This window comes from Heptranchias perlo, chromosome 40 (assembly GCF_035084215.1).
Source record: "Heptranchias perlo isolate sHepPer1 chromosome 40, sHepPer1.hap1, whole genome shotgun sequence".
Taxonomy (NCBI): Eukaryota; Metazoa; Chordata; class Chondrichthyes; order Hexanchiformes; family Hexanchidae; genus Heptranchias; species Heptranchias perlo.
Window position 1 is genome coordinate 4,853,361 of NC_090364.1, and position 27,354 is coordinate 4,880,714.

At 44.1% G+C, this 27,354-nt stretch overlaps 1 protein-coding gene across 3 annotated transcripts in view; it reads right to left on the reverse strand.

The window, feature by feature from the left end:
• LOC137305543 (transcription intermediary factor 1-beta-like) overlaps positions 1–27,354 on the reverse strand; it is a 78,812-nt gene that overhangs the window by 23,669 nt on the left and 27,789 nt on the right. For all 3 annotated transcript variants that reach the window (XM_067974404.1, XM_067974403.1, XM_067974402.1), the window contains exons 2-7: positions 16,880–16,995; positions 7,520–7,667; positions 4,626–4,758; positions 3,003–3,119; positions 1,878–1,992; positions 191–337 (exon numbers count right to left, since the gene is read on the reverse strand). In XM_067974404.1, the coding sequence (XP_067830505.1) occupies positions 191–337; positions 1,878–1,992; positions 3,003–3,119; positions 4,626–4,758; positions 7,520–7,667; positions 16,880–16,995 (776 nt within the window). The remainder of the gene's footprint in view (positions 1–190; positions 338–1,877; positions 1,993–3,002; positions 3,120–4,625; positions 4,759–7,519; positions 7,668–16,879; positions 16,996–27,354) is intronic.

Sequence of the window (27,354 nt, forward strand, 5' to 3'; positions counted from 1 at the left end):
ATAATCCAAATAGTGCAGCATTTCATTCCTAGGAGACTTCACATTTTTGTTAACATTGTCTGATTCCGGGATGGCTGTGTCCACACAATGCCTACAACATACTTTCGACTCCAACAATGGTCTAACCACTGAAGTAGTAATCTGCGCAGATAGACAGTGGTTAAGCTCTTTAAGCAGAAGTACTACATACCAATTTCTTGCAGAGCAGCAGGGCTGTGCTGTTATCAGTGCTGATGGCCCAGGAAGCAAATTTTAAGACATGGTCCATTTGCCGGTGCAGTTTGGACATGGACAAGTGCTGCTGCTCCAGCTTCAACTGTCGTTCCTCCGCCAACCTCTATCGGAGAGCAAAACAAAAAAATATAAATTCTCAAATATACCTATCCCTTGCCCGCCTGCTCACTAAGAGGGCAGGTACGAGATCTGACCCCAGGCATCTGCTAACGCTACCCTGTAACACATCTCTCTCACTCCCATGGGGGAAGCACCTTAGAAAATGTGCAAGTATCATGAACGCATCAAGGAGGGAAATAACCGCACAAACTTGTGTCATGTAACTTGGGGAATGGGAGGGGCGGGGTGCAGAACTACAGAAGGGTTATAGCATTTGGCCCATTGTGAGGATTAGGTTGTCAGAAAACTCACAGATTGGATGCTTTAAGATGGGAGGGGGAATAAGACAAAAATTAAACTTCTAGGGTTTAAATAAGAGTGAACTTATATTTTGTAACAGCTTAACATGCAGGCTTTTTGCCCCTTTCTCTTGAAGGTGCCAACTCCCACTGCCATACAGTTCTATGGCATGGCAACTCTCTAAGCCCATTCTTATAAATTAGGCTAGGCAGCAAGTACAGACAGGCTATTCCAATATGGGGGAAGGCATCACAGCCCAGCCTGATTCTGTCCTCGATCAACATCCACTTGAGTACTTTTTAGCGAAAGCCACTGGCCAACAAGGAATGGGAACCCTGGTTGAGTTTTCCACTCCCAAGGGGTGCTGAAATCAAATGCAGTGCTCCAACAGCTGCCGTGGCTGCGATCAGCTTTTTTTTTTATTCGTTCATGGTGTGTGGGCATCGCTGGCAAGGCCAGCATTTATTGCCCATCCCTAATTGCCCTTGAGAAGGTGGCGGTGAGCCGCCTTCTTGAACCGCTGCAGTCAGTGTGGTGAAGGTTCTCCCACAGTGCTGTTAGGAAGGGAGTTCCAGGAATTTGACCCAGCGACGATGAAAGAACGGCGATATATTTCCAAGTCGGGATGGTGTGTGACTTGGAGGAGAACGTGCAGGTGGTGTTGTTCCCATGTGCCTGCTGCCCTTGTCCTTCTAGGTGGTAGAGGTCGCGGGTTTGGGAGGTGCTGTCGAAGAAGCCTTGGCGAGTTGCTGCAGTGCATCCTGTGGATGGTACACACTGCAGCCACTGTGCACCGGTGGCGGAGGGAGTGAATGTTTCGGGTGGTGGATGGGGTGCCAATCAGGCGGGCTGCTTTGTCCTGGATGGTGTCGAGCTTCTTGAGTGTTGTTGGAGCTGCACTCATCCAGGCAAGTGGAGAGTATTCCATCACACTCCTGACTTGTGCCTTGTAGATGGTGGAAAGGCTTTGGGGAATCAGGAGGTGAGTCACTCTCCACAGAATACCCAGCCCCTGACCTGCTCTTGTAGGTAGCCACAGTATTTATGTGGCCGGTCCAGTTAAGTTTCTAACTCAGCTTGGACCAGGGCTTGAATCTTGTACCTTTCGGTCCAAATGGCTCAGTACGATAGCAGGCTATACTTTCCTGGCTAAGTCACTAGGGATGTAGCGTTTTGAAATGGCAGCGATAACTATGATAGCTGGGATTTTCTGGAACAGAATCAGTTGTAAGCATAGTGGTTACCTCCACTCTCTGGATGAGTGTTTTGCCTCGTTTATTTAACTCTCTCATTATCTGCAGGATGGCCATCTTGATCTCCACCTGGACCTTCTTCTGCATGTCCTGAACATCTCTTAACCTGACAGGAGAAATTAGAACCACTTTGAATCAAACACAGTCAAAACAAAACACCTACACAGTGTACTGTTACCCCAGGTTATTTTGGGGGTCTACAGAATGACTAAACCCACACAGTAAGACGGAAGGTCAGCAGAGGGAAGAAGCCTCATTAATCCCCTGCTGTAACAGGTTGCTTTGGTGCCATTTTAGAGAGGCAAGTTTGTAGCCATCACAAGGAAATGTCCTCTTCCTGCCTTGAACAGTTTGCAAACTGAGCACAGGACAATGCTTTGAATAAACAGAAGGCTACATCCTAGAAAAAATATCCTCAATAAACTTTTTTTTTTTAAAACTTGTGGTATTGGCATTATATCCAAGTTAAAGTCTGTTCTCTCCCTGCCCTCCAAAAATGAGATTGCTTATTTAGCTAAACTCCTGTAGGATTTTTAAACCCAACAAGATGAATGAGAAATCAGACAAAATGTTCAGTCTTAACACCCTCTAGCATAGCTTTCAACTTGCATACGGTGGGAATTTTCTTCAGGTTTGAGCCTAGAGAGTGAGTGTTGGCAGGCTGCTAAACTATGGGGGGGGAATCATATCATGGCCTCATCCGAAGACCACGTATGCACTTTTCATTCAGCAGGGACTCGCTGGAAAGCAATCAGGATTGGGAACCAGGATTGATTTTTCCTTTTTCTTGTCGCATGGGAGTTGAACCAATTGCAGTCCTCAGCTGACATCAGCTAAGTCGTTGGAGACCAGGAATCAACCCTGGGCTGCCTGGCCTGTATAGTTTAGTATTACACAGGGCTATTGCTTTTACTCGCTAGGCTATCAGGGACATAACGTTTGAAATGGCAGCTGTAACCAATTTTGCGGTTTGCGAGTCTTGCTGATCTCTGCTCCCTTTCTCAATGGTGGTGTTCAATGTTGGGACTTCCCAGTTAAAGCAGGGTAGTGGAGGTGTGTGTCCCCAGATCAGGCACCGTGGTAATAGCATTCCTCCACCTACAACAGGAAATATACCTGGTGCGCACTTGCTTGGTGGTCACTTGCAGCTGGGCTTTCTTCTCAGTCAACCTCTTCACTAGGTTTTCTAGCGTCAACTTCTGGTTCTTAATGGCTTCCTCTAGAAACTGGTACCTGTAACACAATGAAGGTTTCCATCAGTTGTTACGATGTCATTACTTGTGAATGTAATTTTGTACACTGGTCACTGAATATAACCAAAGGCCGCCCTCAGTTCAGATACATTATAACTACTTACTGAAGATAGAATCCCACTGAAATGAAGTTGATGACCCATGTTTCTTTTTTCGGTCCAACTCTGCAAAAAATCTTCCCTTTAAACCCAGTCAATGAGTGCTGCATCATTGCTGTACAGAACATTGCCCTAGTATGCAACTGTTGCCACTGAATGGTACTGTCACAGATTTCTACTGTATTATTTACTGGCAGTCATCAGTGCTAAGCACAGAACATAAATTAGGTACATGACATTTAAACAGGCAAACTTTAGACGAACGAAGGATGAACTGAAAAAAGTTAACTGGGAAGTACTGCTGAAGGAGATACCAGTCCAGGATAAACAAACATCTTGAAAACCATAATGCTGAACGTGCAAGATAAGTGTATTTAAAGAATAATGTACTGAGGCTCAAGATGTGTGGGGAATGAGAAAGTAGATATAAACGGCCCAATGGAGAGCTGAAGCTTTGAAATTCACTTCCTTAGTGGTTGAGGCAGAAAAGTCAACATTCAAGATTAGATTAAAGAGATTGATGAGATCCCGGTTCAAGAAGGCGGTTCCCCACCACCTTCTCAAGGGCGATTAGAGATGGGCAATAAATGCTGGCCTTGCCAGTGACGCCCACATCCCGTGAACGAATAAAAAAAATAAGCGAAGAGTGTGGGTGATGTATCTCAATTTTGAATTTTTCAACTGACTCCTTGAAACACCACCATTGACAATGTTGTTACGTTTTCTACTGATCATATATCAGTGATCGAGAACGACAAGTCATCGCTGTTTTTGTGCACTCCTTCTCCCTCCTCCTCCTCCTCCTCCACTTTCACATCCCCCTCTCAGGAAGGTGCGGACGTGCATAAATATGCCTCACCGGTAAGGTGTTATTTCTGGTCCCTGGTCCCTGCCCCCCCACCCCAGAGCCACCCATGTCATGGACTGTACTTTCCCAAGGTCCAGGGAGCTCCAAAGTGGCCCATGTCAGTTTGAATTTGTGGCTCTATTAGGAGAAAAAGATCTCTCCAAGATGAATGTAGCTCCTTTCTGGCAGTGATACCCCTGGAATATCTTTGGAAGGAAGGACAGCCAAAATAGTGGGTCTCCATCAATTAATTCATATCTATTGTGCATGCATTTGTTTTTTTTTCATCTCATAGCATAAGCAAATTTTCACAAACCAGCTAAGGGATTAATTAGGCTGAAGAAACCAGATATTCCAACTTGGGAAAGATAAGTGGACATCTGAGCACAGCCTATTTTCAACTATGCACAAATCACAAGTACTAAGGACAATGATCACAGAGTCTGCAATGTGGCTTGCAGCCTTCATGCGAAGAAGCAGGAGGAAAACGGAGTGAGCAAGAGGAGGATGAATGGCTGTGAACTGGAGCAAATCACCATACCTGTGATCTTTGTGCGTGAGCAGCTGACAGTCCCGGCAGGTTAGTGTGTCGCACGTCTCACAGAACAGCTTCAGGGTCTCCTGTCTGTGAATGGAGCAGAAGATCGGCCGTTCACAGTTAGTCGTTCCATCACCTAGATGGATGAATGAGAGCAAGAGGCAATCAGAGCATTACAAAGACAAATTCTCTATCCCACTTTGTCAAAGATGGCCACCCATACAGATGTGAACACTGGCAATTGCAGTGCTCTATAAATAAAGGCAAGTTCTTTCCCTTTCTAATCAATTGAACATTTTTAAAATCACAAATGCTTCAAATGTTTCACCACATTTGAACCTGCGGTGCTTAATGCAAAAACTAGCTCTTCAAACGATTGGCTGGTTAGTTAAACCTAAGCCAGTCACCAAACCAAAATGCCATTTTTTGAGATACTCAGAACACCAGGTTGCCGTGTGATAGCTCAGAAACTGCCCAACACCTGACTGGATTACTTCTGGACTGTTCCATGGAATGCTGTCGGCATAAGAAAAAAAAGCCCACGATCGGCTTCTGCTCTGTAGCAAAGTCACCAGGTCAACTTACATTGTACATCTGGTGAACATGCCTGGATTCAGCAAGGCATTAACACGTTGCTGTGCGACACACCGAGGGGCACACTTAACTAGGAAGCGGTTGTTTTGATCAGTCGGCTGTGTCCCAGTAGGTTACCCATTCTTCAGTGACCGTGCGAACATAGGAACAGAAGTAGGCCATTCAGCCCCTCAAGCCTGTTCAGCCATTCAATTAGACCATGGCTGATCTGTATCTTAACTCCATCTACCAGCCTTGATTCTGTAACCCTTAATACCAGGCGACAACAGGATGGAGTCACACAGCGATGCCTCATGTTTTAATATTCTGCCAACATTCACTGTCTCAGCTCATGTACAAGGTATTTAGGTAAGATATGGAACGATATCCCAACAGGACTCGATGGCTTCAAAAAGGGAAGAGGGAAGAAAATTAAAAAATATTTCCCCCCGAGCTTAACACAACACCTCACAAAGAATCTAAAGACAGGACTGGTGCACACACACTGAAATCTAAACTTTACATAAATGCTCGAGTACTTCTCTGCAGTCCTCCATGCACTAAGCACTACTCCCTGGTTGAGCACACGAGCAACTGACCCTATTCACTGACTTCCACTTTATACCACCCAGCTAGATTGGCTGAAGTTAGCAATTGGAAACATTGGGAACTGAGGGGAGAAAGATCCGACAACTCCATGGCGCAATGCATGATGTCCACTCGTCAAAAGAAACCTACGACAGCACTTGGCCAGCAGTTTTCAGACGTCCTGCAAATATAAACACCTCCCTCCCAGTACCGCTGCAAACACTGATATTCTGGGGAATCCTCCTGCCACTGTCCACCCACCCCAACCTCCAAAAGACAGTGTCTGCTACTCAAAGGAAAACAATGCTACCACTGAGAATAAAACACATTTTACCAGCAACATCAATAATATGCTTGCAAGCCAACAAATGCAGAAATCTGATGACCTCAGGGACTTCACCCAAGGTCCAGGAATGAGCTAGACTATCACACTAGACTGCAACAAAGTCAGCCAAGACTTTTGATTGCTAGTTAAGAACGGCCATCAGAGAGCTTTTACCATTAACCAAATCCATCCCATGGCAGCAGCTGTTTCACCTGCATTGAGCCATCCCCCAGCATTAACTTTGAGGAAACTATTCTTTTTAAAAAAAATCTAACCACCAATTACAAAAATTTGTTTTGCCACTTGATCTTTTCATAAACACAAGCCCGTGAGTTGGAAAATCCTCCAGTCCTGCTCTGAGCATCTATACATATAAATTGCCTTTAATGTTCATTGCCAACAGCAACAAAGTCTATTAGCATAAATTTCACCACAAATAACCTTCACCTTTTCTGCTATAGAGCCTCTTATGGTTCAGCTATACCTCTCTACCCAACATATAAGACAAGATACAAACACCACATCCGCCCTCACAGCAGCTCATCTATTAACTGACAAGGAAATAGAAATGGTTATTCTTGTAAGCATTCTAGAAACACTCGCTGCTCCTGGAATGTTTTGTGTTCCGTTGGACACTGTCCAGATCTTGTTGATAGTCACGTAGACAGAGCTTACTCTTTTCTTCCCATCAAAGCAGCCATCACGAGGTACCAAATATGAGTTGGTGCAGTGTATCCATCGAGTACGTGGCTAAGAGCAGGGGGATCAACTGGAATTTGACCCTAAGATTAGAGGTTTTGAACACCATTTATTCAGAGTTTTAAACTTTTAATTAATAGAATGTTAAAATAAAAGTCCACGGTTAAAATATTTGAAATTAGTAACTCAGATTGTTTAAAATAAGGTTAAAAAACTAATGTCTAAAACTGTTTATTATAAGAAAAAGAGCAGAATTCAATTCTGCAGTAGTTCATTGGGTAAATGCACCATGTGCTGTGGTACTATGTCATTCAGAGCAGAGTGTCACAGGTTCAATACCTTGACTGGAAATCAGTTGACACACTACAGTTACCCTCAGTGCTCCTGAGCCAAAGAAGAGGAAAAAAGTCACCCAAGGTTCCAGCTCCTGATCACTATAAAATGACCCTTGCTGGTAAGTGGATGGATAGGATTGGACTTGACCGTGACCACCTACATGGTTGAATAGGCTGCCAAGACTCTCAGTCCATGCTAACAGCAGAAAAAAATGGCACCTTGGGTGAGGACCATGATTGCTCCCTGTGGACTACAAACCTAGCAAGATTCAGTACCTCCAGAAGAGGAGAAAAAAGTTGGATTTATAACCGTATAGGCTGGCTTATTTTGTCAGGTCATGCGCACACACACAAAACAAAGTTTTAAAAGTCTGTACCCATGAGCCCTGGGTTTTTCTTGCTCATGGTGTGGTCCTTTGTGAATTTCACTCTCTGGTGAGCCTCTACGCAGGCATCGCACAGCCACTCAGCGCACTCAACACAGAAGCTGGAGGACACAGCATTGTCTTCACAGCTGGTACACACCTGGGGGGACAATGGAAGAAAAATAATCAGCACACAGGTCCAAGTGCGACCACTTACTCTACGGGCAAGCTTCCTAAATCCTACTCGAGGAATATGGGTTGGTCATTCGATTTTCAGAATTGTTGCTGAATTTAGAAGACCCAATGTTTTAACGTATGCTTGCACTATACACTGTTTATACATCAGCTGGAATCACCATGTAGATATCACTTTACTTTTTAAAAACAGTGAAAGATCACGCATGGATGTGTGTGTGGGGGTGGGGGTTCTTATCCTCAGTATAATTAGATGCAGCACCCATTCAGACATGTATTGAACCCAGTATAATCACACTAACCAGAAACCACTGGTACCCTAAAAGATAATGTTTAATCAAATTCTCAGGCAAAGACAGACTATAGGGAAAATGGGAGCGGAGAAAAGGGAAGATGACGCCTTGTAGATATTTGAGAGAAGGAAAGTCATGGGGAAAGCCATGTGAGTAAAAAGAACTCCCCATTTTATATTTAAAAACACGTTCATAAAAATGTTGACTTGTTTTTAAAGTCTCCTGCTGAGACCCTCCAGGTTGCTTCATGACATCACTAATGAAATTTGCATCCCCAGCCAGTAAGCATGCTTTGCCATGGTCAGGTGGTTACACATCAGCTGAAAGGCCCCTCCAGAGTCGTAGCTCCCTTTTTCCCAATGGAGCTTCTCCAGATGATTGATCGGTGACCTCGTGGAGCAGCCCAACAAGGAGGGGGAACTATGTGAAGCAAATTTGTATTTTCAACCGTAAAGAGCTTGCCAAATCTCTTGACTTCCTGCTCATATGTTCTTATGATAAAGTAACATCACAGTGACGAATTATTAATTCTCTCCACAGCCAAACACAGATCTCCCACCACCCCAGTTAAACTATCTACTTAATTTTACAAGTGCTCCTGCACCTTAAGTCCTTGCCATCAGACTTACTCTGCCAACTCCCTCATTCATCACAAATCGCAATGCCCCAGCAATCACAAAGCAGCTCATGTAGCCCATTTTACAGTGATCTGAAAAAAAAATTCAGTGCGCTGATATCTCAGTGAGCAGCCTAGTAGTATTTACAAATAAACATCCTCCTATGGCCCTACAAACCACCCCCCACCCCCACATAAAGAACTGTTCCTCTAAATCTGACCTCATGTGTAATCCCCCCCACCTCCATCCAGCCATTATCCCACCATTGGCAGCTGTGCCTTCAACCAACCATTCTCTGGAATTCCCTCCCTAAACCCCTTTGCTCTCCAATTTCCACTCCATCTATAAGACACCTCTTTGACCAAGATTGTGGTCAAGTCTCCTAATCTCTTTGGCTCATTGTCCATTCCCCTCTCCAGCCCCTCTGTGAAGTGCCATTGCACTATTTTGTTTACATTAAAGGTGCCATATCATTGCAAGTTGTTGCTGCTGTTAAGCATTTTTTTCTTTTGGTACAGTTCCATCATCTGCACACTAGTTCCTTACCCAAGTGGTTATTTTTTTAAAATATATTTTTAAAAATATATATAGGTGAAAGCCTGAACAGTGAATAATAATTGAACAGTTCACAATAGGGACATCAGACGAGCCTGATCCTGCCTCGCAATATCCACACATGCATACCTCCAACAAGGACCACTGCATACCAATAAGGAGGGGGTATCCTGTTCAATCCACCGCCTCCACCCCCACCCCGCCACAGCTGTGGGACTGCAGGGAGCGTTAAGCTATTCGTCTGTTTGGGGTGGGGGGTGAAAAGGAGGGACACTGCAGCACAACTTAATCCATCTTTGCCCAACTTCCAAATACCCGCACTTCGTAACAAGGATTCTATATTTCCCTTAGCAGAGAGGTCAATAACCAGGGGGCATAGATTTAAAGTGATTGGTAGAAGGATTAGAAGGGCGCTAAGGAAAAATTTTTTCACCCACAGGGTGGTGGGGGTCTGGGACGCACTGCCTGAAAGGGTGGTAGAAGCAGAAACCCTCATCACTTGGATACACACTTGAAGTGCCATAGCCTACAAGGCTACGGACCAAATGCTGGAAAGTGGGATTAGGCTGGCTGGCTCATTTTCGGCCAGTGCGGACATGATGGGCTAAATGGCCTCCTTCTGTGCCGTAAATTTTCTATGATTCTTCTACGATTCCATGATTACCAGACAGTGACCTGGAATGGGAACCCTGGCTGGATTTTCTCTTGCTTAGCCTGGGGACACTGAAGCCACTTTTAGTGCCCTAACTGCTGGTGCTGCTCAGATCAGCGGTGCGTGCAGTTCGGTTCAAATGAGCAAGTGAACCTAGTTCTACCATAATGACTTTTGGGTAACTGGGCAGATGCTCAAGTTCATGGAAGAAAAATATAAGAGTGGTTCAAAGTAGAGAGAGGTGGAGGCAGGACTGCATTCTACTGGATATCAATCTAACAGAGGGTAGATACACTGTTATGTTTAAGATTAAATATTTGAGTGCAACCAAGCATGCAAGATATTCTTGTTCCAACATTTCACTGAATTCCTGATTAGCAAGCCCTATGAAACAGTACACACTAATGAAATGGGAACAATGAACAGGTCACTGGTAAAACCAGTCACTCGGGAGAAATTACTCCTAGTCATTTAAACTGCAACAGGTTCTTTAGGAAAACTGAACTGTAAATTGAAGTTATTCATATACAAATATGGCCCATTTTGCTTATACAAATCATCTTCTGAAACAGTTTCAGGATATGAAAAAACAAGCAAATCTCTCCATAAACAGTGTCCTCCTTCAGGAAAAGTATAGTCAGCTGCCCATCAAACATGGAACAACCAGTGACTAACAGAAACCACATGTACATACCCTGCTAAAGCAGAAGAACTATGTAGATGCCGGCAAAGTTAACTGTGTGGGAGGAAGGCTACCTCATCAACATTTTTTACAGGCTACAATGAAAACTTCCAGCAAGATCAGCCGGGGGTGGGGGGGGGAGGAGGAGATAAAGTTCGAGATATGGAAGATCCAATGACCGAGCATAAGAATAGAAAGAAATGCCAAACAGTAAGGCAAATCCCTGCACCACCTACTGGTTACTGGGACACAGGGGAGTTCCATGAGCTTCTCCGCAAGACTGACTTTACTGATGCTGCATGTGTCATAGGTTCTGAGACACCTGGAGAGCAAGCGGGAGACAAACACAGAAATTACTGGAGATGACTCTCTGTATTGAAGAAAGTCTTCCCTAATCTTTCCTACATTTTCAGTGACTTTTGAGTGTTCCTGTCCTCAGAACTTTCCTAATCACTATCGTTTTGGGATTTACTAAGCAATCAATTTGCATTTATAGAGCTTTCACAACCTCAGGATGTCCTAAAGCACTTTATGGCCAATGAAGTATTTCAGAAGTGTAGGTATTGTTGTAATGTGGGAAACATGGCAGCCAATTTGGACACAGCATGGTCCCACAAACAGCAATGAAATAACGACTAGGATAATCTGTTTTAATGATGTTGGTTTGAGGGATAAATATCAGCCAGAACAATGGGGAGAACTCCCCTAACTCTGCTTCAAAATAGTCCATGGGATATTTTACATCCAGCTGAAAGGGCAGGCAGGATACATACATAGTGGTTTGTGTTAGTCACTGGTTATTCATGTGGCTCCATGGTTTAACGTCTCATCCAAAATACGGCAGTTAAAATTAACCTGGGACTGGGCAGGAGGAGTTCCACATGTGGATCTCCAACCATGGAGTCGCCATTAAATTTGGAGGAACCCTTATGGTTGTGGGGAGGGTGTATACTTAGTGCTCTGCTACCTCGGCTTTGCATTGGTTCCTAGCTTCTGTTATGCTTGTGTAACTCTCAAATAAACTTGAAGAGAAACGGTTCCTTTTACAAGATCACTGGATCAGTTCTTTATTCTTGTTCCTATCATTTGGCGCAGCAAGGTTCACACTCTTATTCTCTCTCAACCACCTTACCCAACAAATGGCAGTCTTACCTTCAGGACAAAGTTCTCTCTACTAGATAGGCATGTAATAATAAAAACAATCGTAAAACTGCAGCTTCTACAATAAACATTGTAAGCAACTGAAAAGTGTCATTATTCACAACATATAAAGTTATCAAATTCTCTACAGTTTCCGAGATTATCCAACACTCCCTTTTTTACATGCACACCAGGTTCTAGGTTGGCATAACCAATGTTTTACTTAAGCTAGTTTCATTTGCAGCATGGTGGCAAAAGGCCAGGGACCAAATCCAGTCCTGCTTGATGACGTAGGTAGTTGTATTGTTGGCTCATACTTTCACAAGCTCATACTAAAGGGAAACCTGAAACAATTCAAGGCAAGTCACACACCTCACAGCTTGAGCCTGTTTTTTTGTGCCAAGTATCATGTGGGAGGATCCATTTCCTTGCTCGCAGTCTCTAAGTGGGCTTGCAGTAGGAATTTGGATGATTGCCCAATCAATGTGGGGATGTCTGCGTACAACTTGACCCAGTGAGCCTCAGAAGAGGCCAAAATCATCTGAAGCATTCCATCCGAGTAAAGCCTGTTGTATTGTGTCGAGTTGCTTCGACTCCTCGTGAGGAACTGCAGCTCTACTCTGAACAGCACTCTGTCTGGCCAGAAGACAAGCAGCAAGTGAGTTGATGGCTGGTTGCCTTCCAAAATAAGTACAAGCAGAGAAACCACAACCCCGCCCCCCCCTGCCACCACTCCCCCCCCCCCCCCCCCCCCCCCCGCTTAAGACTATGGTACGCACTACGGCCTCTGACTTGGTTGTCACTGCAGTTATCTGGAAGCAACTTTGCCTGATATTGTAGACCATGTAGCTCTCCCCCCTTCCCCCACCCAAAGATATCTATAACAGCAGTTATGGCATCTCTGCTCACTCCAGAACAGGCCTGCAGCTGGAACTCCCAAATAGGAAGCAACCCTGGCATGCACTGCTCAGATATATTCTGAAAATACACGTGAATCTCTTATGACATAGCTCATGGCAAGTCAGAGTACATGATCTTCCCCTCCACAGTCATCTTTGTGTCACTATTTTTTTCTGTTCCCGTCTACTCATCTCTGGTTTTCTCTTATCTTTTCCCTCTGTCCCTTTCTCTTCACCTTCGTTTGTCTTTGTTCCTTTTTTCTCTGTACTGTTCATTCTGATGTGTTTGGATTCTTATGTACTTTCAGAGGGGAGGTGGTGGGTGCATTGGCAGCGAAAGAATCATTTCCTTGTGGTACCAGCAGGGCACCAGGCAAGGGCTCTGGGCAATGCTGCAGGCCAACAAGGCATGGATGCTTTTTGGATTGTAGGTTTTGGTTGGGATGGGGAGAAATAGAGGTTGGAAGTTGTACTTCCTGGTCATGAATGAGAGTTATGGTCGGGGAGGGATCTGACCAGGAGTGGGAGGCAAGGGCAGAGAGTGAAAGATGGAAAGGAACAGGCAGGAGGAGAGTGACAGAAAGAGCGGGGGCAGACAGCAAGTAATGTATGCTTAGGTGGGAAGGAGTGAAATTCCTTCTCCAATCTTGCCTCCTGGGGAAGCTGTTCTTATGTAAAGTTTCTGTATTGTAAATAACAGGGGCTTCCCAAAGTGGGCAAGAATTTAAGGGAATTCCCTGAATATAGTTCAAAGCCAGTGATCCTCCTAAACTGGATCTGGCTTTTGAAGTGCAGGAGTAGGATTACTATTTTAGAGAAGCCATTATTTATACTGCAAGCACATTAAACAGGGGCTTCCCTAAAGTCATGAGGAAATGCTTTAGGAAATCCTGGTCCTGCATTTCAAAAGCCAGTACACAGTAAGGCCATGAATGGACTTTCCAACTGCAACATGGTTAGATACACCAAGCAGGGTAGATGCACTGCAGTGGTGAAGAGGGCTGCGGGAAGAACCCGTGAAAAAGAAGTGGGATGGGGGGGGAAAGTGCAACATTCAGGGAAATTTATCCCTGGAGACGGTTTAGAAAAAAAAAACAGGGCGGAGAAAAAGAAAATGGTGACAGAGATAGGAGGCTCACACCACAGTGCCACCAGCGGGAGGCCTGTAACGACATCATGACAGACAACAGCAGACATACCAAAATTGCATTATAAATGTCGACATATCATTTTTACATTATAAATGTTGCCACAAAGGCATGAGAAAATTACGTGAGGTTTGTGGACAGAAAGATTGTGCCATAAACAATACTTTCATAATGTGGAGATGCCGGTGATGGACTGGGGTTGACAATTGTAAACAATTTTACAACACCAAGTTATAGTCCAACAATTTTATTTGAAATTCACAAGCTTTCGGAGGCTTCCTCCTTCCTCAGGTGAATGTTGTGGAAATGAAATCCTCGAACCCTTCGCATTTATAAATCACAGAACAATACCTGGTGATTACAGATAGTCTTTCCAACTGCCCATTGCCAAGGCAATCACAGTGTGCAGACAGAGAAGTGTTACCTACAAGGCCACCAAATATACAAACAACCAAAAAAAAAGAGAGAGAGAGAGAGAGAGAGAGAGAGAGAGAGAGAGGCAGAAACATAGAAACATCCGGAAGGAAGAGAAAGACAGCAAATGACCCATTATATTAAAAACAGATAACATTTGTTCGCTGGTGGGGTAACGTGTAGTGTGACATGAACCCAAGATCCCGGTTGAGGCCGTCCTCATGGGTGTGGAAATTGGCTATCAATTTCTGCTCGACGATTTTGCGTTGTCGTGTGTCTCGAAGGCCGCCTTGGAGTACGCTTACCCGAAGGTCGGTGGCTGAATGTCCTTGACTGCTGAAGTGTTCCCCGACTGGGAGGGAACCCTCCTGTTTGGCAATTGTTGCGCGGTGTCCATTCATTCGTTGTCGCAGCGTCTGCATGGTCTCGCCAATGTACCATGCTCTGGGGCATCCTTTCCTGCAACGTATGAGGTAGACAACGTTGGCCGAGTCACAGGAGTATGAACCATGCACCTGGTGGGTGGTGTCTTCTCGTGTGATGGTGGTATCTGTGTCGATGATCCGGCATGTCGTGCAGAGGTTACCGTGGCAGGGTTGTGTGGTGTCGTGGACGCTGTTCTCCTGAAAGCTGGGTAATTTGCTGCGAACGATGGTCTGTTTGAGGTTGGGTGGCTGTTTAAAGGCGAGTAGTGGAGGTGTGGGGATGGCCATAGCGAGGTGTTCGTCGTCATTGATGACATGTTGAAGGCTGCGGAGAACATGGCGCAGTTTCTCTGCTCCGGGGAAGTACTGGACGACGAAGGGTACTCTGTTGGTTGCGTCCAGCGTTAGTCTTCTGAGGAGGTCTATGCGATTTTTCGCTGTGGCCCGTCGGAACTGTCGATCGATGAGTCGAGCGTCATATCCCGTTCTTACTAGGGCGTCTTTCAGTGTCTGTAGGTGTCCATCGCGTTCCTCCTCGTCTGAGCAGACCCTGTGTATTCGCAGGGCCTGTCCATAGGGGATGGCCTCTTTGACGTGGTTAGGGTGGAAGCTGGAAAAGTGGAGCATCGTGAGGTTGTCCGTGGGCTTGCGGTCGAGTGAGGTGCTGAGGTGCCCGTCTTTGATGGAGATTCGTGACATAGACACTTTCATAGACAGTGAAAATAAAGAAATTTGGCACAGAAAATCCCCAAGAGAGTCAGGAATGGGATCCATGCAAAAGTCAATTGATAAATTAGTAAAAGAGGCAAGAGGGATAATAGAGAGCAGCAAGAGGGATCCAAATGTTCTTTTTTTAATAAAAGGTAAGCACATTCCTACCAATTGATAAGTGAAATACTATAGAGAGCCAGGAAAGGAAAAAGTTCTGAATATGTTTAAGTCTAATGTGATTAATTCAAACAGGTAAATTCTGCATTCTTGTTTTAGCTTGGAAATGTATGACACATGCAGACATCATGAAGCAGCTCGAGTTAAAAGGTATTCACTGCACCTGGAACAGATCACCTATATCCTAGAATTCTCAAGGAAATGAAAGGAACAAGGCAAAGTTTTGTTTTGTATTTTTAGAGTTTCATGTAGGTGCTGTACTGAGGACCAGAGGATATCAAATAATATTAGAAGATGGTAGTCATGATGTGGTAGTCAACATTTACCTGAGGAAGGAGGAAGCCTCCGAAAGCTTGTAGATTTCAAATAAAAATTGTTGGACTATCACTTGGTGTTGTAAAATTGTTTACAATATTAGAAGAGTGAGGCATGAACCTGAGAATGTTTGACCAGTTAGCCCAGTAGGAGTGGGCAAAATGCTCAAGAACATTCTATGGGACAGTATCAATGGAATTCAACTGAAGAGCATAGAAGCCATAAAGAACAGTCAGCACTGATTTAGCTGGATTTAGGACTAAGTTATAAAGAAGACTTATCGAGAACCAAATTTGTTTTCATTTGAGTAAATATTAACAAGGGACACATATTAGGTCTTTGAAAGAGGAATGGATGATGCAGCTTTCATCTGAACCACGAGTAGAGAAGCAGAAGACACAAGTATAAAATCAACCAGAAGCAACACTCAGGGGTGACGAACAAAGGAACTAGACTCCCACCTTAGTGTGTCAATTATCCTTTAGAAAAGAGAACAAACCAATATCTGGTTAGTAACAGCATTGAGAGTTTGAAGGAAAAAGCAGATTTGGAGATAATGAAATACTATGTACACCAAGATGATTCCTAAATCGCTGCGCCTTGAAAATATCATACAAGGAAACCCACAGGACAAAACAAAATATGCAGGATGTAAAGTTAGAAAAGCACACTGGAGTTTTGCTCTATTTACCTCAGAGGCAGGAACAGACTCAGCAGAACCTATTCTCAGGAGATGAATTTGGCTCAGATCTCTGCTTCCTTATGATTTTCATATCTGGTTTATGTACCCCAGTCCTGATATATGTGGAGGATAAGTACATCTGGAAAAATAGGATATTTTCTTTAACTGATCCCCCAACACAGCCAGGGCACGTATGATACTGGTCAGATGAGAAGGCTTCTTTCTACACTGCCCATGGATCATTTCCAGGTCTGGAATATCAGGGATAAAGATGTAGGATAAAAAAGTCCTTTGTCATGCATGGTTGGCTCAATTTCATTCTGTACTGCACATAGTAAATACGATCCTAATCAAACGTTACAAACACACAGCGCTGCAGAGGGAAATATTGTTCACTGGTGCAATGGATGACGGAAACTGTGCGTTTGGAACCCTGTGATGAGGAAACCAATAAAAATGCAAACTACCTGGTTAGCTTTCCTGTTCGAGCCGCTTTCGAATTCGCCAGTGTTCCTCAAGAAGTAGTTCTCTACGATGTCCTTTACGTAACATTGCTGCCTGCACACTGGGCAGCAAATGAGCCCTAGAAGAGAGAGACACTGAATTCAGCAATATATATATTTTTTAAATAGGACAGTTCAGTACCATAATATCACCAAATCATTTCCCATTAATTTCTTTTCAGCATCACAAGGGTACATTTTCAATCTAAGTTATGTACATAATAAAAAAGACTTCAAACAAGGCCCTGCAGGTAGATCGGCAACAAAAGTTCAGTGTACTCAAATGTGTTTCAATGCATGCAAGTTCGATTTAAAGCTTCCCAGTGGCTTCAAACATACAAGCACTCAGAGTCAAACTTATGGTCTAAAACTTCACATTCTCAACCAGGACTCAGGACAGCCCATAGGTCAAGTGGAAAGACTGCAGGGCCCCTAAAAATGGTGGCATTTTTGGATCAGATTGATGCATCTTATTAAATTATTTCCACACACATCCCAAGTTGAGACCCAGAAAGAAACCCAGACTAACAAGACACATCTTCAAGAATGACAAAGCAGAAAATAGCTATTTAATTACAGTGACTAAGCACCTTTCATCTAATTTTAATATTTCACTCCTCTTGTGTCTTAACTCGGTAATTGTGTTAATTCCATTTTACTTACTGTGGTGGGGGAGACTTCAGTTTTATTCAAACAATTTTGTATGCCCTCGCCACCCCTGCCCCCAAATTAGGCATGTTTTACCCCTAACTCACTAGTATCTGGCACATGGGGCCAGCTGATAACCTATGTAAAGATTTCTAAACAGCCACTGCGAGGTGACCCGAGGTATCCCTTTCGTTGGAGATTTTCCATGTTTCCCCAAGATCAAAATTGGGAATACTTTCCAGATTACAGGTAGAAATCTGCATCCAAGCAGTCAATTGGTATACCAATGATGTACCCAATTGTAAACAATTTTACAACACCAAGTTATAGTCCAGCAATTTTATTTTAAATTCACAAGCTTTCGGAGGCTTCCTCCTTCGTCAGGTAATTTAAAATAAAATTGCTGGACTATAACTTGGTGTTGTAAAATTGTTTACAATTGTCAACCCCAGTCCATCACCGGCATCTCCACATAATGATGTACCCAGATTAGTTTATTTCTAATCTTACTATTGGTCAGGTACTGAGCTGACAGCTGGAGGGTGCTACCACACTCTGATGAATACTACTTGAAAAGAAAGTCAGAAAGATTGGCGGGGCGCAGGGGGGAACTCTGTCCACGCCCTCTGTATTCAGTTAACGTAGCTAAATTCAATTTATAAAGGATAAAGTAGTGCCTCACTGTGGAGCATTAGCTGATATGATCCTGTTCTCACTCCTTATTAAGATCTACACAAAACACACTTTTTGTGAAACTACAGTGGAGGTGAAATAATTGTATCAAAAACCCAAACTTTAGACTGTTCCAACACATCCTCCTCCACCGGATAAAATTCTTCCTGACGTCAAGAAACCATTTTCCATTGATAACATCACCCTACGATCGGATGAACCCCACCTGAGCTGAATCTGATGCCCCCTTTATAAACTGCTTCTAGTAGAAGTGGTTCTGTAATATGGCAGAGCTCCCAGTGGTATGGAATCTGCCGCATTTATGTTGCAGGGCAAATTCCACAGTAGCATTGGAAATGGAAACAAAAACCTGTCATGTTTAACACAACAGTTGTTTGAATGCTATGAATGCTCTGGCCATCAGAAAATTTGAACGTCTATACAGTCCAGTAGTGTGAAATTGCACCACTGGCCTATTCGGCCTGGCCTAGTGCTCAGCCCACCCAAAGGTACAAATTGCAGCTTGCACCATGTTTCTTCGCTACAAGAAAAATACCTCTTTAGGTGAGTTTCACCTCAAATGGAAGCTGGGATGCTACCTCATTTACAATACAGCAGTTCTGCCAGCAGAGCACCATCTATAAACACATTTAAAATCTTACATTTGTGTACACTTCCTGTGTACAAAACCTTATTCCTGTTCTCACACTTCTGTGCCGACTTTTTCCTTTATATAATAAATTCCTATGTCCACATTTATAATAGAAACGGTCACGTAAACTGGTCACACTGTGGTTACGTCCTCCGGCCAACGGTGGTGTAGTAACGCCTCGGTTTTACGTCTCCCAGTTCCTCAGCCAGTACTGTAGAGAAATCCCTACGCTCCAACCAACTCTACTTCTCTGTTTCCCAAATTTCTGCAAGTTTTGCTATTTAACTATAAACAATATAAAATCAAAATATTGTATAAAAATAAGGACAGAATGGATCAATTTAAAATGGGGACTGAATTATGTCTGCATGCTCTGGTCCAATTATCCCCTGCCCTCTAACCCTACTTCACTTGAAGATTACATATGGTCTTTATTCCCTTTGTGCAATGCTACAAGAGATCGACTACTATCAACGCAGTGTCAAATTTTTGTCTGAAAACGCTCTTGTGAAGCGCCTTGAGGTTATTGTAGTAGTAAAGTAAGGAAAGCCATCAAATCTTCCTTCCATCCATCACTGGGTCTTTAAAATAAATGATTGGCTTGCTCTGCGGGCTAAAAATGACAGAGAATCTTTCGAGGAAGATTTCAAACAGTGCAGTGGCCAGGAATGGATGTAAAAGCAGAGCACTATTACACTGATCTCCCACCAGGCCTGCCTCTTACTGAAAGAGAACCCAGACATTAACATTCTCTGCAATCATGATTTTCCTTTGGTTGTATACAAAACATGCAAATTAATAAGTGTACCAGATGGTACTTTACTACTTTACTTTATGCAAATTAGTTTAATTGCAGCCTGTCTGACTCCTCCCTCCCATGTCTCAATGTGACCATGGACTTCCAGTCCCATATGAATTGGATAAATCAGATTAAGTACTGCAGTGTGCACCAAGCATTCAAACCAGGAGAACAGGATAAATGGAGAGAAGGAAACAACATAAGTTGATCCAGCCCATCAACTCAGGGCAATGGGGGTGGTGGCAGTGGCAAGCAGGAATGGGGAAAAGGCAGACTTGGGGCAGTGGAAAAGAGCAGAAGGAACTAGTAGGGGGAGTGTTGAGCAACAAGTCTTTTTTTTAAAAAGAGGCCTCAGGTAGGTGACTATGTGGACAACAGCGTCACCTGCCTTGGAGATGGAGCTGGAAAGATTCAATGGGACGTAATCAATACGTTAGTTTAAATAGTTTAGAAATCCATTAGATAGGAAGACAAAAAAAGTGTGACAGGAAATGTGGCACTTACTGGATGTGCCCACTGGATAGGAGCAGCGTCCCACAAACAATAATGAGATAATGACCAGATGATCTATCTTAGTGATGTTGGTTAAGGGATAAATAATGGCCAGGACACCGGGAAGAACTCCCCTGCTCTTCTTTGAAATACCACCATGGGATCTTTTACATCCACCTGAGAAGGCTGATGGGGCCGCGGTTTAAAATCTTATCCAAGACGGCACCTCCGACAGTGCAGCACTCCCTCAAGTACTGCACTGGAATCTCAGCCTAGATTATGTGCTCAAGTCTCTGGAGAGTGATCTTTATAATACGATCTATTCCCTCATAAACCCTGTAGAACTTAAATCCAGGGAAAAAAATATACATTGACGACATGCAAGCAGCATCAACAGGACTATCTCTATTTGACAGAGACAATGTAAAAGATAGAGCTTATTTAAATAACATTTACATATTTTTTAATGCATGACAGTGCACAGAGTGGCTTTCAAACTTTTCTGCACAGAGGACCCCTACAAATATTGACAAATCCCTAGTACCCATTCCCTAATGTCTGAAAGACAATATCAGCTACCCAAAGGAAAACAGTGCTGCAATCGTAGAAGATTTTTTGTTAGTACAGTGGAACAGAAATGTGTTAGTAAACAAACAGAAAAAATATAAAATACAGAGTTCTCAAGGCACTGCTCACAATGAGTGATGTGCCCAGCCCCAGATATAAATCTGGTGACCTCTCGGGATATCCTCATGGACTTCCATTTGAAAATTTATGCTGTGCACAACCCCATAAAATCATATCAGTATTCATGTCACCTGCAAATTTGTTTTCTAAGAATAGAATTCATATCTGAGATACTAAGAGTGGTTTCTGGATTGATTTGCATATCCAAATTGGGTTAGATTGGTTTGCATAATTCATCTACATGTTTTTCAAGGATAGGACTTAACTTTGAGTTATCAGAGAGGGGTTTTTAAATTAACTTGATATGCTGATATCTAACAGAATTAGCATAATTCATTGCTGCCCTAGTAACATCCAAATACATTGTAAATACAGAACTGGCCATATCTCAGCTAATGAAATCTAGTTGTTCTCCCACGGCATTGCTCACAGACATTGCTCAACTTCCCGTTGTGTCTACTTTATCACCTACTCTCTAATTCATATCTATATTCCTCTCTTTTTCTCTGTCTTTCACACTTTTGTGATTCTTTCTTACCCTCTCCTTTTGTACAAGTCCCTCCCTGACTTTGTCTCTTCCACATGCCTCCTACTTTTCTCTGTATGCATCTCACACACATTTTGCTTTTCTGTAAGCATGTCTTTCTGTACATTTGGTACTCTGTATGTTACAAACACTTTGCATTCACAAGATGTGTCAGTTTGGTCCACAACTTCCTGATATTGGGTCTATGCAGGCTAGCGATAGTGGAAGTGCCCAGTGCCAGGCCCACCGGGGACGGTGTATCTGATCTAAGTATCACAGACAGTAGCCATGTATCTGTGCCACAATGAGTCAAAGGCACCTTGCAAAACTCCACCCAAAGAATGTTTGACAGTACTGGTGCCAGGTGGTTTACTTGGTTGCCTCCATTGGCATTCTTTTCACTGGCAGCAACCCCGGAAAATCAAAAAGTATAATATTCTGGCAGCACAGACACAAATCACGCTGCAAATTTAGTTTGCAGCCCAACACCAGGAATAGCACTGGTTTCTATTGTAGCACTGTGTTGCCAAAGAGGTTACATAACACTGGAACAAAGACTGTCTGGGTATGACAACTGATGCCAGGAGCTCAGAGTGAAGTCCAAAAAGAATTGCTTTCAACTTAAATAAGCATGGGATCAGGATGGCCCAGACTGCAGATTTACACTGAGTTGTGCCACATCACCTCATACAGCTGTAATACAATTGCCTACTAACATATGCACTCACCACTGATCAACTACTAAAATCAACAGGGAGATCCATGTCAACTATTTATATGAGCTGGACGTGAAACTCATGCATCAGTGCCCCAGATAAAACTGACAGAATAAGGGATTTGTGACTGCAGGTCAGAACTGCACTGGTTTCTACAGATGTTTAATATCTGCGCTTCTGGCTACACACTCATTTCTGATGTGAACACAGCAAAAGGAAGTAAAGCTCTTCACTGTTAAACAGACATAGCATAAAGATATAGAAGTCTTCACTATTAAACAGGATCATCAAGAGGGAAGGAAATAGTGGTCAGTGAAGTAACAGGAAAAACTTGAAACAGAAATTCAAAAACCAGGAAAACATTTGCCCCTCGAGTATAGTTTGGACTGACAGAAGCAGGTTTGCAATCAAACTTAACAGCAAGGTGGCTTTGTTTATATAAAAGCTATAAAACACCAAAAACTTCTTTAAAGCTGTGTTCTGTCTCTGGAAGGCCATGTGGATAAAGACATTGCTGCCTTATTACTGAGCCATTCCAGGTTCAATCCCTGGTCTGTGCTCTTAGCTGACTTCAGCTGGGTGGCAGAAGAGGTACTAGAACTGGTTTTTGTTGCTGCCTTGGGCAAGGAAGAGAAAATTGGTCAAGGTTTCTGTTCCTGATTGCAATCCAACATCATCCACTGGGGATGCCTGTGCAAATATCGGGCGATGACAGGCTTCAGATCAGCTGTGATGCCCCCTACCAGCATCCACTATCTAGGCTCACACTTGAAGAATGTCTACTTAGGCAAGACATCGGAAGGCGCTCAGCACCTGTGGAATCATACCCCGAGCACAGAACCACCTGCTTAACGAGAGGAAGGGATAGAAAACTGGTGGGGAAAAAATAAAATCAGAATTAACAAAGAGGCTCCTTCATTTCTATGAAAGCTAGGAAATAAAAAAATCTTTAAAGCGGTGTACAAGTGGAGAAGTCTAAAGTTGGAATGCATTCTAACTAGCTGCACATAGGTGGCAGCTATTATTTACTACAAACAAGCACACAGGAGATGGTAATTAACCCAGCATCAGGTTATTACATCCGCCTTCCTGCACAGTTCACTACACCTCCACATTTGCTACCAATTCTTGGAAAATTCAAATGGGGGGGGGGGGGGTGGCAGGAAGATGTAGAAAAAAAAGAGATGATTGAATATTAACTAATTTTTAGCACAAACAATGAAATACATTATTTTAATACTTAAACAACTTGCATTTATATAGCCTTTAACATAGAAAAATGCCTCAAAGCACTTCACAGAGGTGGCAGTCAGACACAAATGGACGCTGAGCCAAAGAAAGATATTAGGAGGGGTGACCAAAACCTTGCTCAAAGAGGCAGGTTTTAAGGAAGATCATAAAGAAGGCGGGAGCTGGAGAGACGGCGGTATTTTTGGAGGGAATTCCAGATCATGGAAACTAGACAGCTGAAGGCAAGGCCACCAATGGTGAGGCGAACGAAGGGATGTACAAAACGTCAGAGTCAGAGAGAAATCTGGAGGGGTGTTGGGTTGGAAGGGATTTAAACAGCAGGATAGAATCTAAATTGCAGATATTGGGTGACCAAGTAAGTCAGCAAGGATAGAGGTGATTGGTGCATGCATCCTTCTGCAAGATGTGGCCAGGAGTTTAGGGTGAGCTGAAATTAAGTGAGCATGGGAGACCAGCTGGGAGCATTGGAATAGTCAGGCCTGGAGGTGACAGTGGCATGGATGACATAAAATAAACAATGACAGTGACCGGCCATGTTGCACTGACTAGTTTATCAGTAATAATGAACCAACAATAAGGTCCATCACTGAACATCCACCAGCAGAATTTTTGTAAGCCAAGAACTTATCCATAATGTTGTCAAGTATTACACTACAGAGGTCATGATGTGGAGATGCCGGTGATGGACTGGGGTTGACAAATGTAAACAATTTTACAACACCAAGTTATAGTCCAGCAATTTTACTTTAAATTCACAAGCTTTCGGAGGCTTCCTCCTTCCTCAGGTAAATGTTCAGGAGCTCCATGAAGCCGACGCATTTATACATATAGAACAATACATGGTGTTTACAGAATGCCCCTGCAACTGCCCGTTGCCAAGGCAATTACCGTGTTCAGACAGAGAGGTGTCACCTGCAGAACCCCCGAATACACATTCAACAAAAAAACAAACAGGAAAAAAAAACAGAGAGAGGCAGAAACATCCGGAAGGCAGAGAAAGCCAGCAAATGACCCATTATATTAAAAACAGATAACATTTGTTCGCTGGTGGGGTAACGTGTAGCGTGACATGAACCCAAGATCCCGGTTGAGGCCGTCCTCATGGGTGCGGAACTTGGCTATCAATTTCTGCTCGACGATTTTGCGTTGTCGTGTGTCTCGAAGGCCGCCTTGGAGTACGCTTACCCGAAGGTCGGTGGATGAATGTCCATGACTGCTGAAGTGTTCCCCGACTGGGAGGGAACCCTCCTGTTTGGCGATTGTTGCGCGGTGTCCATTCATCCGTTGTCGCAGCGTCTGCATGGTCTCGCCAATGTACCATGCTCTGGGGCATCCTTTCCTGCAACGTATGAGGTAGACAACGTTGGCCGAGTCACAGGAGTATGAACCATGCACCTGGTGGGTGGTGTCCTCTCGTGTGATGGTGGTATCTGTGTCGATGATCTGGCATGTCTTGCAGAGGTTACCGTGGCAGGGTTGTGTGGTGTCGTGGACGCTGTTCTCTTGAAAGCTAGGTAATTTGCTGCGAACGATGGTCTGTTTGAGGTTGGGTGGCTGTTTAAAGGCGAGTAGTGGAGGTGTGGGGATGGCCATAGCGAGGTGTTTGTCCTCATTGAAGACATGTTGAAGGCTGCGGAGAACATGGCGTAGTTTCTCCGCTCCAGGGAAGTACTGGACGACAAAGGGTACTCTGTTGGTTGCGTCCCGTGTTAGTCTCCTGAGGAGGTCTATGCGATTTTTTGCTGTGGCCCGTCGGAACTGTCGATCGATGAGTCGAGCGTCATATCCCGTTCTTACTAGGGCGTCTTTCAGCGTCTGTAGGTGTCCATCGCGTTCCTCCTCGTCTGAGCAGACCCACGGCAAGGAATCACTAAAGAGACTACACGATAACATCAACAAGTTCCATCCCACCATCAAGCTCACCATGGACTACTCCTCAGAATCAGTTTCTTTCTTGGACACACGAATCTCCATCAAAGACGGGCACCTCAGCACCTCACTCGACCGCAAGCCCACGGACAACCTCACGATGCTCCACTTTTCCAGCTTCCACCCTAACCACGTCAAAGAGGCCATCCCCTATGGACAGGCCCTGCGAATACACAGGGTCTGCTCAGACGAGGAGGAACGCGATGGACACCTACAGACGCTGAAAGACGCCCTAGTAAGAACGGGATATGACGCTCGACTCATCGATCGACAGTTCCGACGGGCCACAGCAAAAAATCGCATAGACCTCCTCAGGAGACTAACACGGGACGCAACCAACAGAGTACCCTTTGTCGTCCAGTACTTCCCCGGAGCGGAGAAACTACGCCATGTTCTCCGCAGCCTTCAACATGTCATCAATGAGGACAAACACCTCGCTATGGCCATCCCCACACCTCCACTACTCGCCTTTAAACAGCCACCCAACCTCAAACAGACCATCGTTCGCAGCAAATTACCTAGCTTTCAAGAGAACAGCGTCCACGACACCACACAACCCTGCCACGGTAACCGCTGCAAGACATGCCAGATCATCGACACAGATACCACCATCACACGAGAGGACACCACCCACCAGGTGCATGGTTCATACTCCTGTGACTCGGCCAACGTTGTCTACCTCATACGTTGCAGGAAAGGATGCCCCAGAGCATGGTACATTGGCGAGACCATGCAGACGCTGCGACAACGGATGAACGGACACCGCGCAACAATCGCCAAACAGGAGGGTTCCCTCCCAGTCGGGGAACACTTCAGCAGTCATGGACATTCATCCACCGACCTTCGGGTAAGCGTACTCCAAGGTGGCCTTCGAGACACACGACAACGCAAAATCGTCGAGTAGAAATTGATAGCCAAGTTCCGCACCCATGAGGACGGCCTCAACCGGGATCTTGGGTTCATGTCACGCTACACGTTACCCCACCAGCGAACAAATGTTATCTGTTTTTAATATAATGGGTCATTTGTTGGCTTTCTCTGCCTTCCGGATGTTTCTGCCTCTCTCTGTTTTTTTTTTCCTGTTTGTTTTTTTGTTGAATGTGTATTCGGGGGTTCTGCAGGTGACACCTCTCTGTCTGAACACGGTGATTGCCTTGGCAACGGGCAGTTGCAGGGGCATTCTGTAAACACCATGTATTGTTCTATATGTATAAATGCGTCGGCTTCATGGAGCTCCTGAACATTTACCTGAGGAAGGAGGAAGCCTCCGAAAGCTTGTGAATTTAAAATAAAATTGCTGGACTATAACTTGGTGTTGTAAAATTGTTTACAACTACAGAGGTCACCAAGGCTCTGAAGTAGAATTGTGTTAGCATTCTATTACCCCAAATATGCTGGATCTTCTATCTCCACCCCATCCCCTAACCCAACCATGGTACAATTCTCTGAAGCCTTCCTTTCCTCTGAGTCAGAAACCATCTTTTTGCTCTTTACTGGGAAGAGATCAAAGCAACTTCTAAGTTTATAGCCAGAGTGGACAGTGTGACCCAGCAAACTAGTCACAGGTGTCTGTATAACTTGACTGGGAGCCTGTGATGAAACTCTTTCAATCCTTACAGTACTTACTTTAAACACAAGCACAAACATGCTATGCCAGATCCCCCAGTTCAAACTGATTAGGCTATAATCAATGGAACTCAAGATGTTTATCGGAATCTCTAGGGCATTTGTGATAAATCCCCACATCTAAGGCCACATCTCACTGTGAAGGCCTCATGAGCTCCCAAGGCAATCGGCAGAAATGCTTTTCTGCCAGGGCTGAGCGTATTGCAGCACTGGCAGCAGCCGAGAAACTCAACAAGCTGAAACTCTTTCGGCTAAAATATCAGCACATTACTACTGTGCAAGATACTTGGTACACACTAACTAGGAAGTGGTGCCGTTTCTGTGATAGTCAAATGCTTTTAAACGTTCAGCTGTTTCAATAAACATTGTAATGAATGTTCATTGCAACAATCAGTAGCCACAATCCTCATGGGTAAACACTAGCATTGAAGGCAAATGTTG